This window comes from Sturnira hondurensis, unplaced genomic scaffold (assembly GCF_014824575.4).
Source record: "Sturnira hondurensis isolate 20B ecotype Veracruz unplaced genomic scaffold, ASM1482457v3 Scaffold0015056, whole genome shotgun sequence".
Lineage (NCBI taxonomy): Eukaryota > Metazoa > Chordata > Mammalia > Chiroptera > Phyllostomidae > Sturnira > Sturnira hondurensis.
Window position 1 is genome coordinate 3,724,155 of NW_028087687.1, and position 13,237 is coordinate 3,737,391.

General features: G+C 41.9%; 1 protein-coding gene across 1 annotated transcript in view; it reads right to left on the bottom strand.

Annotated features, from left to right (window-relative positions):
• Positions 1 to 8,258: 8,258 nt before the first annotated feature.
• The window catches only part of PGM2 (phosphoglucomutase 2), a 30,874-nt gene continuing 25,895 nt past the window's right edge, over positions 8,259 to 13,237 (bottom strand). Inside the window, exon 14 of the mRNA XM_037064352.1 lies at positions 8,259 to 9,871. Within this exon, the coding sequence (XP_036920247.1) occupies positions 9,769 to 9,871 (103 nt within the window). The 3' untranslated portion in view covers positions 8,259 to 9,768. The remainder of the gene's footprint in view (positions 9,872 to 13,237) is intronic.

Genomic DNA, 13,237 nt, shown 5'->3' on the forward strand with positions numbered 1-13,237 from the left:
GTGACTACTTGTTTAACTATCAATACAGGGTCTGACTCCCAGATAAACTGGAAAAGGATTGTAAAATCATGGAACAACTGAGAGTTCATCCGCACTCAATGTCTGTCAAAAGCTTGGTTGAGAAAAGCATCCTTTTGGAAAACTGCCTGGGAGACGTATGGTCTGACTGGTCCTCCAGACTCTGGACCCCCTGAAACCAGCTTCTGTGTCACCCCAACACAAGTGAGGAGCAGTTTGCTTGGACTAGACCCAGAAAAACCTTTTTTTTTTCGAATTGCACTTTGACATTGTCCCATTTGCTCGTATTGGGAGAACACATTTTGTAAAAATGCCCTATTCAGTCTGGGGATATTGTTTAACTCCTTATGCAACATCCTTTTAAGGAGAATCAGGAAAAGTCCTCTCAGCGCTCTACCAGGAATCACTTTTTCTTCCGTGTGGAACTGGTTGTATTTCCATCCTTGCACTAATGGGCTCAAGGATCAGATTTAGGATCCGTTGCTTGGCAAGAATCAAAGCCATTTTGTGTATTAAGTAATTGATTCACAGACGATGCCCTTTCCAAGCCACTGCCAGCTTGTGCCAGTTCTCATCGATCTGATACCAATGAATAATAACGTGTAATTTCTCAAAGCTAAACTGGACTGTTCTGTGTTCTGAGATTGTTTTTTGCACTTTGTAGGTGTTATCAAACTTTTTTAAATGAAATGATGGTAAAAGTTAGTAGTAAGAGCCTTTGTTGGCATGTTTTAGTTTTGTTTTTTAATGTCCTTAACCTGGTAGAAAATATAAGTGCATGCTTCTGTCTGTTTTCACTGTTTGGGCAATTTTACTGGCTCAGAGAATCCAAAGTCTAGGAAGCACTGGTTACTTTTTTTTCAATTAAATTGTATATTAAATACTATTTTGTATTAGCTTTACGTGTACAGCATAGTAGTTAGACAACCATATACTTTACTAAGTTTCCCCTTGATATTTCCAGTGGTGCCATACATAGTTACTACAGCATTATTGACTTTACATCCCTGGACCGTTTTGTAACTACCAACTTGTTCTTCTTGTCCTTTATTTTTATTGTTGATACTATTACAGATGTCCTCATTTTCCCCTGTCACTACCAATTTGTACTTCTTAACCCCTTCACTGTTCCCGGCCCCCCTTCCCAAGTCCCCTCCCATCTGGCGACCATCAATCAGTGTGTTCTGCTTCTATGAGTCTGTTTCTGTTTTGTTTTGTTGGTTATTTTGGTCTTCCGATTCTGCATGTAAGTAACATCACATGGCGTTTGTCATTCTGTGACTTATTTCCATTAGCATAACACCCTCCAGGTGCACGCACGCTGCCCCGAATGGCACGACGTCACTCTTCTTTATGGCCGGCTAGATTCCACATATACCTGCGCCACGCCTTTTAGGAAGCGCTGGTTATGGCTTTACTCCTCGCTGTATTCAGCCTCGCTGACAACTCTTCCTTTAGTCCCGTTTTCCTATCTGCTTGTTTTTAAAATTTGGTTGCTTTGTGTGCATTTAAGCCTCGTTTCTGGAACATGACAGACACGAATGAACGAGTGGTTGAGGAGGTGACTGGGCGAACGTCTGTGTGGCGTGGTCGCCAGCTCCGCGGTGCCCCAGATGTTTACTCATCACCTGGAACACTGCCTGCAAGTGCACGGTGCTTTATAATTGACATGTTTCGTCTTAATCCTCTTGGTAGCCCTGAGAGACGTTATTTCCCTGCTTTCCTGTGTTATATACACAGAGAAATTGAGGCTGAGTTTTCAGAAGGCAGAAACTCATAAAGGAGAAATTGGAAATTCAACCTAGAGGTATGTTCTGCTTCCAAGCCTGATTCTTTTTCTACCATGTGACGGCCTTTGAGAGGGACTGGTTTTGAGCCCGCTGCTGTACAGAGTTGTGTTGTTGTTTTCTAAAAGAGGCAAAGAGAGTCTGGTCATTTCCTTGGCCTTCAGGACAAACTTCCCTTTTGCGAGGTGTTCTGTGGGGGGGCCAGCTTTGGCTGGGGCTTTCTGACTCTGCTGAAAGCTCGGGGAACATCTTTGAACTGAGTCAAGGTCCCCTTGATCAGCACATACAGAAAAATAAACATGTTCTAGGCTAGTCTCCTTTTGATCACTTTTCTGTTGCATGATGACTCACATTGTGCAACAGCATTGTAGGGGGAGCTTGCCTCATTACTTAGTGATTTCCTTTAACAGCGACGCTGAGCTGGAGACATTCAGCCCTCTTCTCATTTTCCTGTTGCTAAATATAAAATGGAAGATGAAGTTCTATTATTCAGGGGAAAGGAATGTAAGTCCTTGAGTGAAGCTTAGGGGAAAAAATTAAGGGGGAAGGAAAATTTCCCAAGGCCCCCCCAGGTATGCACCACAGAGGGCTCGGTAGTCTTTCAACCAAGAGAGATGTGTTGACTCTTCTACGGACTTGAACTAGACCCTGGAGTGAAGCAAAGAAATGGGAGACATTGTCCCTGTCCTCAGGACCCTTACTTACACTCTTCTAGTTAGGGTTCAACAAACTTTTAATAAAGGCCCATTTAGTGAATATTCTAGCCTTTGCAGGCCATTTAGTGTCTATCTCAACTTTTAATTCCACCACTGTAGTGCAAAATGGCAATAAATAATATGTGGACAAAAAAGTATGGCTGTTTCTCATGAATGTGGACACAAACTTGAGTTGCATAATATTTATACGTGGTATAAATATTATTTTTTATTTTTGCAATTATTTAAAAATGTCCAAACTACTACATCAAACTAACAATCCTCTGCACAAAAAAGGACACCATCAACAAAATGAAAGGCAACCAACTGGAACGGGAGAGAACATCCACAAAGAGTGTATCTGATAAGGGGTTAATATGTGTTTGTCATCAACACACTAATAACAAGATGGGTCTGACAACTACCATGATTGAGTAGTGATGAGTGTGTAGGATAAACTGAAGTATTTACAGATACAATGACAGGTCTGGACTCGCTTCAGAATCGTCCCATAGTAGCAAGATTGGGTATGCATTGAGGACTAGTTATAGCAGAGTGATGGGTACTTGGAGGTCCACTTTATTATTTTCATCCCTTTAAAAGTCTCCACAATAAATTTAAAGAGAAAAAAGCAGGTGAAGGTCAGCAATGAAAATCACCACAGGTTCCGGGCCAGTGTTTTGAGATGGGGGTGCCCAGAGTGAGGTTGGAGCAGGGCAGCTAGAGCTGAGTGGGGAAAACTATCAGGCTGGCCACGCTGAAAGCACGCTGGGGACGCCTGAGCAGCAAAGGGCAAGTGGCCATACGGGGGCGGAACTTGGGAGAGGAGTCTGTAGTCCTCTCAGGGCAATTGCAGCCAGGAGCACAGAGCAGCTCTCAGAGGGCAGAGAACCAGTGACTGTGCCTCAGGGAATGAATGGACTTAGGACTCAGAAAGAAACATATAAATAAAACAAAGTCTGCAGAACCAGCAAAGGAAATAATTAGTCCACGACTCCATCTGTCACGTCTACTTTTGTTCTGTTGAATGACAGGAACACACCAAATGTAGAGCTGCTTTTCATTGTAGCCACCTAGAGACTTGTTAAGTGTTTTTTTTTTCCCTCCAGACAAGGTGAACTAATTCAGAACAATGTGTTTTAAGGTCACACTCAGGCCCATTATCTCTGTAAATGGCAACCCGACTTCCCTCTGGAAGTTGCACAATGCGATTTTGAAATGACTTCAGAAGTTCTTCAGACCTGGAGGTGGCTCTTCCTCCCGGTGCTGAACTCCATTCTGCCCCAGGTTGGGGCCAAACACCCAAGTGGCTTTCACTGGACCCTGGAGGGAGGCGGCTGACACCTGTCGCTCACCTTTTCTCTTCAAGGATCTGCACAAGGGAGCCGAGTCCAAAGAAACCACTCTCTGCACCCCTCTCCATCCTGGTGGCCATGCATCCCTGTTGGAGGCGCTCACCTCTTTACAGTTGTTTCTCTTCTGTGAATCTGAGTCGCCACTGCACTTTGCTTACATGGAGAAGTCTACAGAAGAAGGCACATTATTTTAATTTTTGATTCTCATCTGCATAGGACTGTGATATCTTGCTTTTGATGGCATACTTATTCTACACAAATACAAGGTTGGCCCCCCACCCCAAAACCTGTTTATTTATTTAAAAACTGTGTATTCTTACATGTTTAACCTTCAGTCCTCTTCAAAGTGCTCTCCATTTGATGCAATACACTGATCAAAATGTTTCTTCTACTGCTCACAACAGTTAAACCGTTTTTGAACTCATCAACTGCATTTTAGTGCTTCTGCACTTTTTTGTTTCCCCTCTTCCATATCAGCAAAATGTTTCCCTTTAAAGAATTTTTTTATCAAGGGAAACACAGAAAAAGTCACTAGGAGCGAGACTGGGTGATAGGGAAGGTAGGACACAGGGAGTCATGCTGTTTGGGGTCAAAAACTGCTGAACACTTGGTGCGGTGTGGGCAGGTGTACTTGTAAGTCGCCCATCATGAAATGGGCCAATGCATTGAGTCTTCGAAAAAAAATCACTGAAGCCAAACACAGCCTCTCACAACGCCAGCTGGTACACTGATACAGATGGGTTCCTAGAATACTCACATAGGGGAGAAGCTGTCCAGAACACAATTCCAATGTTTTGGGGGTCCTCACTCATATGCTTGCAGCAAGTGTGGGAGAGGAAGAAACTTTCCTCTACTCAACATTCTTTTGACTGGTCTAATGATTAAATTTACATGAGACAAATTAATGAGAGAAAATAATCAAACCTCATTTCATACATACACATGGAAACCCACACACACGAGAAGTTCACAGACAAGGAAAATGAGGTATGTGACATCCTGAGTCTTGGGGCTGTAGAGGGTCATGCAGGACAGTAAGAAGAGCAGGTGCTCAGTGTTTAGCAGTTAGCCTGCCATTTAGAGTTCAAATAAAGGCTAATCTCTTATCTCTGATCATCTCTTATCGTGGGCAAGGCCCTCATATTCTTCTAGGCAGTGAAGGAAGGGGGCAGAAGTTTCTTGTGAGCCTGCAAGGTCTTGATTACACTTGGCTCAAAATAATTCACATGCCAAAGTAAGACTTTTGGGGAAGGCCTGTTCTGAACCCCTATACATGAGAGGAACAAAAGGACGATGCGGGGAAATGACATGCTCCCGAAGTGTTTTAAACAAAAACATTAGGAATTTGAACTGGACAGTCTGGGGGGGGTGGGGGGAGTGTAAAGCGGGCCCTCCAGAATTGCTTGCCTGGGGGGCAATTACCTGGAAGACTTCTGTTGTGCAGTGCAGGGCCCTCTGCTGCAAGGGTCTCTTCACAGGTGTCCTTCCCCCATTGCCTGAGTCTGAGATGGGGACTGCACGCTTCTTACCAGTATCTAGACAAGTGCCTGGCTCATAGCCATTTCCAACATGATTCAATCGGTGGACATACGAATGTATGCAGGCACATGCATTTGATCCCATAATGCTCTATGAGTTACCAATGTCATGGAATAACAATATTTTCCCATAGTCGCCTGTTTAAGGAAAATCAATGAGGTAAATAAATGAGGTACCTCCAGTGTTTTTTTTAATTATTGTTCAAGTAGTTTTCAGTCTTATATTCCCAACCCTGCCCACCCCTCCCAGTGTTCCCCACCTCCCTCCCATTACCCCCCCTTAGTTATTGTCCATGTGTCCTTTATACTTATTCCTGTGAATCCTTCCCTTTTCCTGTGATTCTCTTCACTCTCCCCTCTGGTCCCTGTCAGCCTGTTCTGTATTTCAGTGTCTTTGGTCATATTTTGCTTGCTTGTTTGTTTTGTTGTTTATGTTCGTTAAAGGTAAGATCATATGGTATTTGTCTTTCACCACCTGGCTTATTTCACTCAGCATAATGCTTTCCAGTTCCATCCATGATGTTGCAAAGGGTAGGAGCTCCTTCTTTCTTTCTGCTGCATAGAATTCCATTGTGTAAATGAATGTACCATAGCTTTTTGATCCATTCATTTACTGATGGGCACGTAGGTTGCTTCCAACTCTTGGCTATTGTAAATTGTGCTGCAATGAACATTGGTGTGCATAGGTTCTTTTGGATTAGTGTTTCAGGGTTCTTAGGATATACTCCTAACAGTGGAATTGCTGGGTCAAAAGGCAGGTCCATTTTTAGTTTTCTTAGAAAATTCCATAGTTTTCCATAGTGGTTGCACCAGTCTGCAATCCCACCAACAGTGAACTAGGGTCCCCTTTTCCCCACAACCTCTCCAGCACTTGTTTATGATAGCCATTCTGACTGGTGTAAAGTGGTATCTCATTGTGGTTTTAATTTGCATCTGTCTGATAGCTAGCAGTATTAAGCATCTTCTCATGTGTCTCTGGATCCTCTATATGTCCTCCTTGGAGAAGTGTCTGTTCAAGTCCTTTGCCCATTTTTTAATCGATTTGCTTGTCTTCTTAGAGTGGAGTCGTGTAAGTTCTTTGTATATTTCGGAGATTAAACCTTTGTCTGAAGTACCATTGGCAAATGTTTTCCCAAACAGTTGCTTCTCTTTTTATCTTAATACTCCAGTGTTTCTTAAAGAGGAACTGCTGTTATTTCATAGACCACAGAGAAAAAGAAAAGTTGGCCTGCATTTCCTCCGGCAAGTCAGTCCCTCAGTCCTAACTTGGGATTTGGTCTTTCTTGGCACCAAGAGGAGATGGGCCACCAGCTCTACACTTCAACTGAGAGGTCCTCCCTGGTATCAAGATGAAATGGGCCACCAGCTCTGCACTCCAACTGGGAGGTCCTCCCTGAGCACAGGGGAGCACCAGAACACACAGGGGGCCGCTATACAGCCCTCCCTCCCCTGAGAAAACTTGCTCCCAGACACCTGCAGGTCCCATGATCTGCCCTGCTGGTCCCTAGTTGCAGCGCCCACCCCTTCAGGCTGCAAGGTAAGGCAGGGTACAAACACAGGGTCACTCTTTGGTGCAAAGTGTCTGTCCTCACTTCAGAGGGCTAGTTGAGCATTCCGTCCACGAGAACTGCCAGCGACCCATTGCTGCTGATGGTGCTCTTACTGGGTTTCCACAGAATTTAAGGACCTGCAGCATGAAATGACCTCACAGGACATTTAGTAACATCTTTACATTTTAAAAAATGGTCACCCAAAGTCCACAGTTTACATTAGGGTTCACTCTTGGTGTTGTACATTCTATGGAGTTAGACCAAGGTATAAAGAGATGCATTCACTATTATAATGTCATAGAGAATTTTTTTACTGCCCGAAAAATTCTGTGTTCTGCTTATTCATTCTTCTTCCCTCGCTAATCCCTGGCCACCAGTCATCTTTTCACTGTCTGTGCAGTTCAGGGGACAATGCGTCAGTGCAGGCGGGGGCATCAGTAGTGATGAGCGACCACTCTCGTGGGGGAGGTTGGTAACAGGGGAGGCTGTGCATGCAGAGGGGAAATCTCCGTACAAAGTTTCTGTGCACCTGGAAATGCCCTAAAAACAAGTTTAGAAATATATCAAGACTTGAGATGGAGAAGTGAAGTGACTTGACCAGGGCCACACAGCTGGTTTGCAGCAGACCAACATTAGAACCTGGGGGCCTTATGAACCACACATACTATGCCACCCTGAATCCCGTGACAAAAGTCATGGAATAGTGTGTGAGCGCCCAGGGTGTGCTATTTCTTGGAAATATGAGTGAGAAATAAGTCGGGGGAATGTCCTCTAGGTGTGACAGCCCACCCGCTCACCTGAGTAGCTGAAGAGTAGGGTTTGACCTGAGGTTTACATCTGGGTCCCGTTCTCTCCCCCTTCTCCTCCCCACCACCAACACACACACACACACACCCAGCACCTGCACACCTTTGCTAACGCTGTGCTCTGTGCCTACAAGACTTTCTACTCCATCTTCAGAGGCTCCTCACCTCCAAAGGCGAAGCAGCTCGCTCACCCCCTCTTCCGGGAGGCTTTCTCTGGGCGGAATGGCTCTCTCTCTCACTTCTGACCTCCGAGTACTTGGCAAAACTCTATTACAGAATCTGTAGGTGTGACCATTATGATTACTCGCTGTCCAGTTAGACCACAAGCTCCATGGAAGCAGAGTTGGAGCTCCATCCCTTCGGCATTTTCAGAAGGGACTCTGCGCCGGGGTCCAGTTTACACGCTCAAAAACTCAGAGAATGCAGACCCACCATTTCTTTTTGTCCAGAGAATAGTTTGAAACTTGAAGACATTACAACCCGGACTACATACAGCTTCTGCAATGAAGTGGCTGATAGAGTGTATTCAATTTTGTAGATTTGAGAGTTCTGGTAGGGCACAAGCTTACATGACTAAGATAGAAAACCATTTTTTTCCTTTACATTAGAAAAATGATCGTCAACAATAATATAATTTTCCACTGTTCTGAAACACTTCATAACCATTTCAGTTAACAATAAGAATAGTCATGGACAACCATTTGCTTGAAAAATCACATGAAATACATGAAGCAGAGAGAACAGCAGGGCCCCGCCTCACGAGTGCATGGTCAGTGGGAGTCGTTTGGAAGGTTGAAAGGCCGACAGTCATGAGGAAGGCAAAAGGCACAGGCTAAAGTAACAAACCTGAAAAAGACAATATATTATAGAAAAGTCTGGTTTTAGACTTTAATTATGTACAAACAAGGCAATAAAATATCAAAGTCAGGTAGATAGTTATTTATCATCCTTGCTGCCTCAGGAACAAGAATTAAACTGTGAGAGAGCAAAAAATTGTACAATAAAGTACTCTGCAAGTTTCAAATAACCAGCTGTTTGATTCAAGATTTAAAGAGATAAAATGAATGCTAATGCATTTGAACAACAATGCTTAAGCTGATTTTTCCTAGTACACGTATAATGTATAATGGTGTATTATAACTAAAAGGGTTTGGATAAAAAAATTTATCTTTTTAAAGTATCTTTTGCTCCTTTTTACAGGTTGCTATAAACTATATTTTCCCTAAACATGAACACATTTGATCTGTTCATTTATTTTACTTTATAAGCAATATGATAGAAATGTAAACACAGGGTGGTCCAAAGTAGGTTTACAGTTGTGAGTACACGAATCACAAAGTTTATTCTTGGATTATGGGCTATTACTCATTATATTATGTTCCACACATACAACTGTTAACTGACAACCTACTTTGCCCACCCCAGAAACATACGGGAACACTTCAGAGATATCGCGAGTTCAGCTCCAGACCACCACAATAAAGCAAGTACAGAATAAAGCCAGTTGCAATCTTTTCGCTGGTGGAGGGCCTTGCCTTCAGTTTGTAAAAAAACACAACACTGTGAACTCAGTACAGCGGAGCTCTGTAAACAAGGCACGCCTGCACATGTCAGAAGGCAGGAGTCCAACACAAGATCACCCCATATTTAGTAACTGTGTAGACATCCTGGCTATTTCAGTTATTCATAACAAGAATTAGAGGGAAAACATACATTTGTTGTTTATTCTAATTAAAGCATATCCGTAATATATTTTTATATCTTCATTTTTTCAAATTTTGATAATGCCAAGCATCAACCTTTAATAGGAATGTTGGTTTCTTAGGCTTGCCCATCTTCTCTGCTTTTATGTTAAAGATCACACATAAAACAATGAGGAATGTAGATCTATTAAAAAACCATAAATACTTGTAGTGACAGTTTAAATTATTTGGCCCTCACGAATAATGCTTAACAAATCAAGTTCTGCTTAATTGCAGGTAAATGGAATTGCAGGTAATATTTCAACGCTGGAATATTTTACTCCGCCTTTGCTTGGAGGTTATATTTTTGTGGCTGGAAAAAATATTCTTCAAGAGCAGTGACTAGTTCATTTAGCTCTTTCTTCAGCTGCTCAGGATCGCTGCAAAATAAGGGGGAAAATCCCAGATTAGTAGATTACTCCAAAGTGTATTTTAACCAAGCAACAGGGAAACACAACCTTAAGAGCACTAATTCAGACAAAACAGACCTCCAATGACTTCAGCCTCTGTTGACGTAGACAAAAAAAATCCCATGAGACAATATCCATTATTTTCCCTACAGGTTTTCCCAAAGCCTCAACCACAAACAAAACATCATCCCTTCACAGTCCTCAAAACAACTTTTAAGGAACACAATTTCTGGCCTAGCATTATTCCTTAAGCAATGTCTGTACCCAACAGTGCAGACACAACTTTCATGGTTCTGGCGTCCTTATATCCTGAACCTCACAGACGACTCTGTTCTGTCCTCAGCCACCCAGGATAAGGATGTTCCTGATCCTGTTTCCCCTCAGACTGCTGGAAGCCACAGGGCAGAGGCAGCTGCAAGGCCGTCCAGCAAGGACAGAAATGGGGAGCCTGCTAGCAGCCCTGCTCAGCACACACCAAGAACTCAGACCCCCGGGTTTTCTGTATCATCCTACCTGCAGAACAAAGGGGCCACAGCTGAAATACAGCAGGGAATCTGGGGAGCTAGATCCCTCCAAGGAAATCAAGTTTCCAAAAACACTCATTCATACGTAAATGACTGGAAGGCAGGGGACAGATAAAAAGGACTTGTGATTAGACAAGTTTCCAGCAGCTCCTGCCACAGGCCACCAGCACAGGGTGCGGTACTGTAAGAACTAAAGCAAAAAGCTGGTGTAAAAAACTAAATCCTTCAATTTAAAATCACACTACTTCCTATTTGACCATATTTAACATATGCAAACTTTTTATTTTACTGGAAATGGCAATTCTTGTAATTGGTTAAGACCATTTTTACATTGTGCAAGTTAAGCAGTACAACAAAAACGATCCATTTAATATATTTTATTAACCCACTTGATTAATTCTGGCTCTACTGGGGTACTAGGGGGTGCCCTTGGGCACGTGGCTTAGCCTCTGGAAGGCCCAGATTCCTCCTTTGTGAAACTGGGATAAAGACTTCACCTTCCCAAGAGAGTTGTTGTATAGACTGAGATAAATTACATAAAACAATTAGGACAGAACCTGGCCCAAAAACCTCAATAAATGGAGCTCTCGTTATAATTATTTTTACCCCCACTGGTAACATATGAAGTAATTATGCTTCATAAGTACATAAGAATCACACAGGTCTTTTTCCTCCATAATCATGCTTTGGAGAAAAAAAAATTCTCAAAGGCACATAACTAGTAATTATTGTGGTTTTTTTCAACCATAACCTAAAACTAAAACTTGACAATGAATTTATTATATCTACTGTATGTCTGTAGGAGATATGTATATATATATATATATATATATATATATATATATATATATATATCTCCTACTGGTTTTGTTGGTTTGAACTCTGCCTGATACAATTATTATTTAAACCTTTGATAGTAAGAGAATGTCCTTGTTCTTAGGAATGCATACCGAAGTCCGTGACTTACTTTCAAACGGCTCAGGGCAAATATATATACATACATACGGTGAGAAAGAGCAAATATCACAGAATGCTAATTCTAGGGGTTGGGGTAGGCAAATTGGGGCTTCTGGCCTGTCACGGTAAATGCGGTTTTCCTGGAACACACGGCCATGCCCACTCCTTCAGGCGTGTGGCTGCTCTCCCCCCTACAGCAGCAGCAGGGCCGAGTAGCTGCCCAGAGACCACACGGCCCGTACACCCTGAAACATTTATTGTCTAGCTCTCTACAGGCGAAGCTCGTCAACTCCCAGTCTAAGGAAGGGCATGTGACATTCACTACCTCGTTTCCAAATTTCTGTAGGTTTGAAAGTTCCCGAAATAAAAACTAAAGACAGCAACAACAAAAATATTTTTTAAAAGTCAGGATTTGAAAAATACAAACAAACAAATAAATAAACAAAAGGGGTTTACATTCTAAAGGATTAGTGTTGTGAAATTCTAGGACCCAACGAAACTCATGACACGACCACTTACTATCTAAGGTTATCGCAGGAAGTACGGACACCTTAGGGTTAGCTTCACTGCTGCTGCTGCACAGCTGGTGCCTGGCTTCAGCCCTAACAGCACGTCCACGGATGACTTCGTGCTTAGCGTCGCATTTAATATTAATAAAGGCAAGCCAGGATCTTAAACACCATAGATCCTTAAACATTCAATAGTATTGTTATTATAAAGGCAAGTTTTCTGAAATGTTAGGTGCATTTTCACAGGCTAATGAAAAGACAAATATATATATAGAAAACCTCTATAAATTGGACTAACGTCGATTTGTTTTCAAAAGAGTAGGACACAGACATAAAAACACTAAGAGAGGATAAGAACTACTGCTAAACAGTTGAGTTTTTGCCCTTTAAACGCAAAAAGGTTTTGAATGGGAATCTGGAATGAAATGCATTACACAGTCCCATGACTTAGTAAATATATTTGAGTATCTTGATGTTTGAGACCCATAATCACGACTTTCCTCTGGAACGCTTTCTTACTCAGAAGACTCGGGACCACTGGGTGCAGAATGCAATTTCCCTTACAATAAACTCCAGAGCAGTAGTAACATTCTGAGTTCTTGTTTCCATGTTTCTGGTTTGGTTTTGCTTCAGTATTTTTGGCTTTGCTATCAGCATTCACTTTCCCCTAAGGAGAGTCTAACCCTAAGGACTGTTTCCCTACCCTGACAATTTGCTACCTTTTAGTTGCCATTGCCTTGCAATTTAAGTTGCTCAGTAAATTTGCTCTGCCTCTATTTCCACATAGTGTAAATTTGATTCAAAGCCAGAACACCCCTTGTACAAGCAAAACTTCAGTACACCAATGTTGTAACTACTACCTGGGTGTAGGCTGTCTGCTACAGTACCCATTAGCCACATGGCGCCACAGAGCACTTGAGATGAGCAACCAAGAGTCAAACTGCCTTTTTAATTTCATTTAAATCTGACTGATTGAAATTCAAATTTAAAAACTGACACTTGATTCAGTTGTTGGAAAACTGAAGTATGACTGAAACAACTGGGGCATCAAAATCTACTTTTCCAACTGTAAATTTTGTGAAATTTAAATATAGATCAAGTATTTTTTTCAATTGGTATTTGAACTGAGATACATAGTAAGTTGTAAGACACTGAATGGATTTTGAAGACTTCATGTGACAAAAATGTAAAATAATAATTTTTTTTATGGATTACAGATTGTAATGACATTTAAATATATTAACTTAAATAACATATTATCACAATTAATTTTACCTGTTTCTATTCACTAGTAGAAGATTAAAATTGCATATGTGGCTCACGTTTTATTTCTATTGGACAGAGCT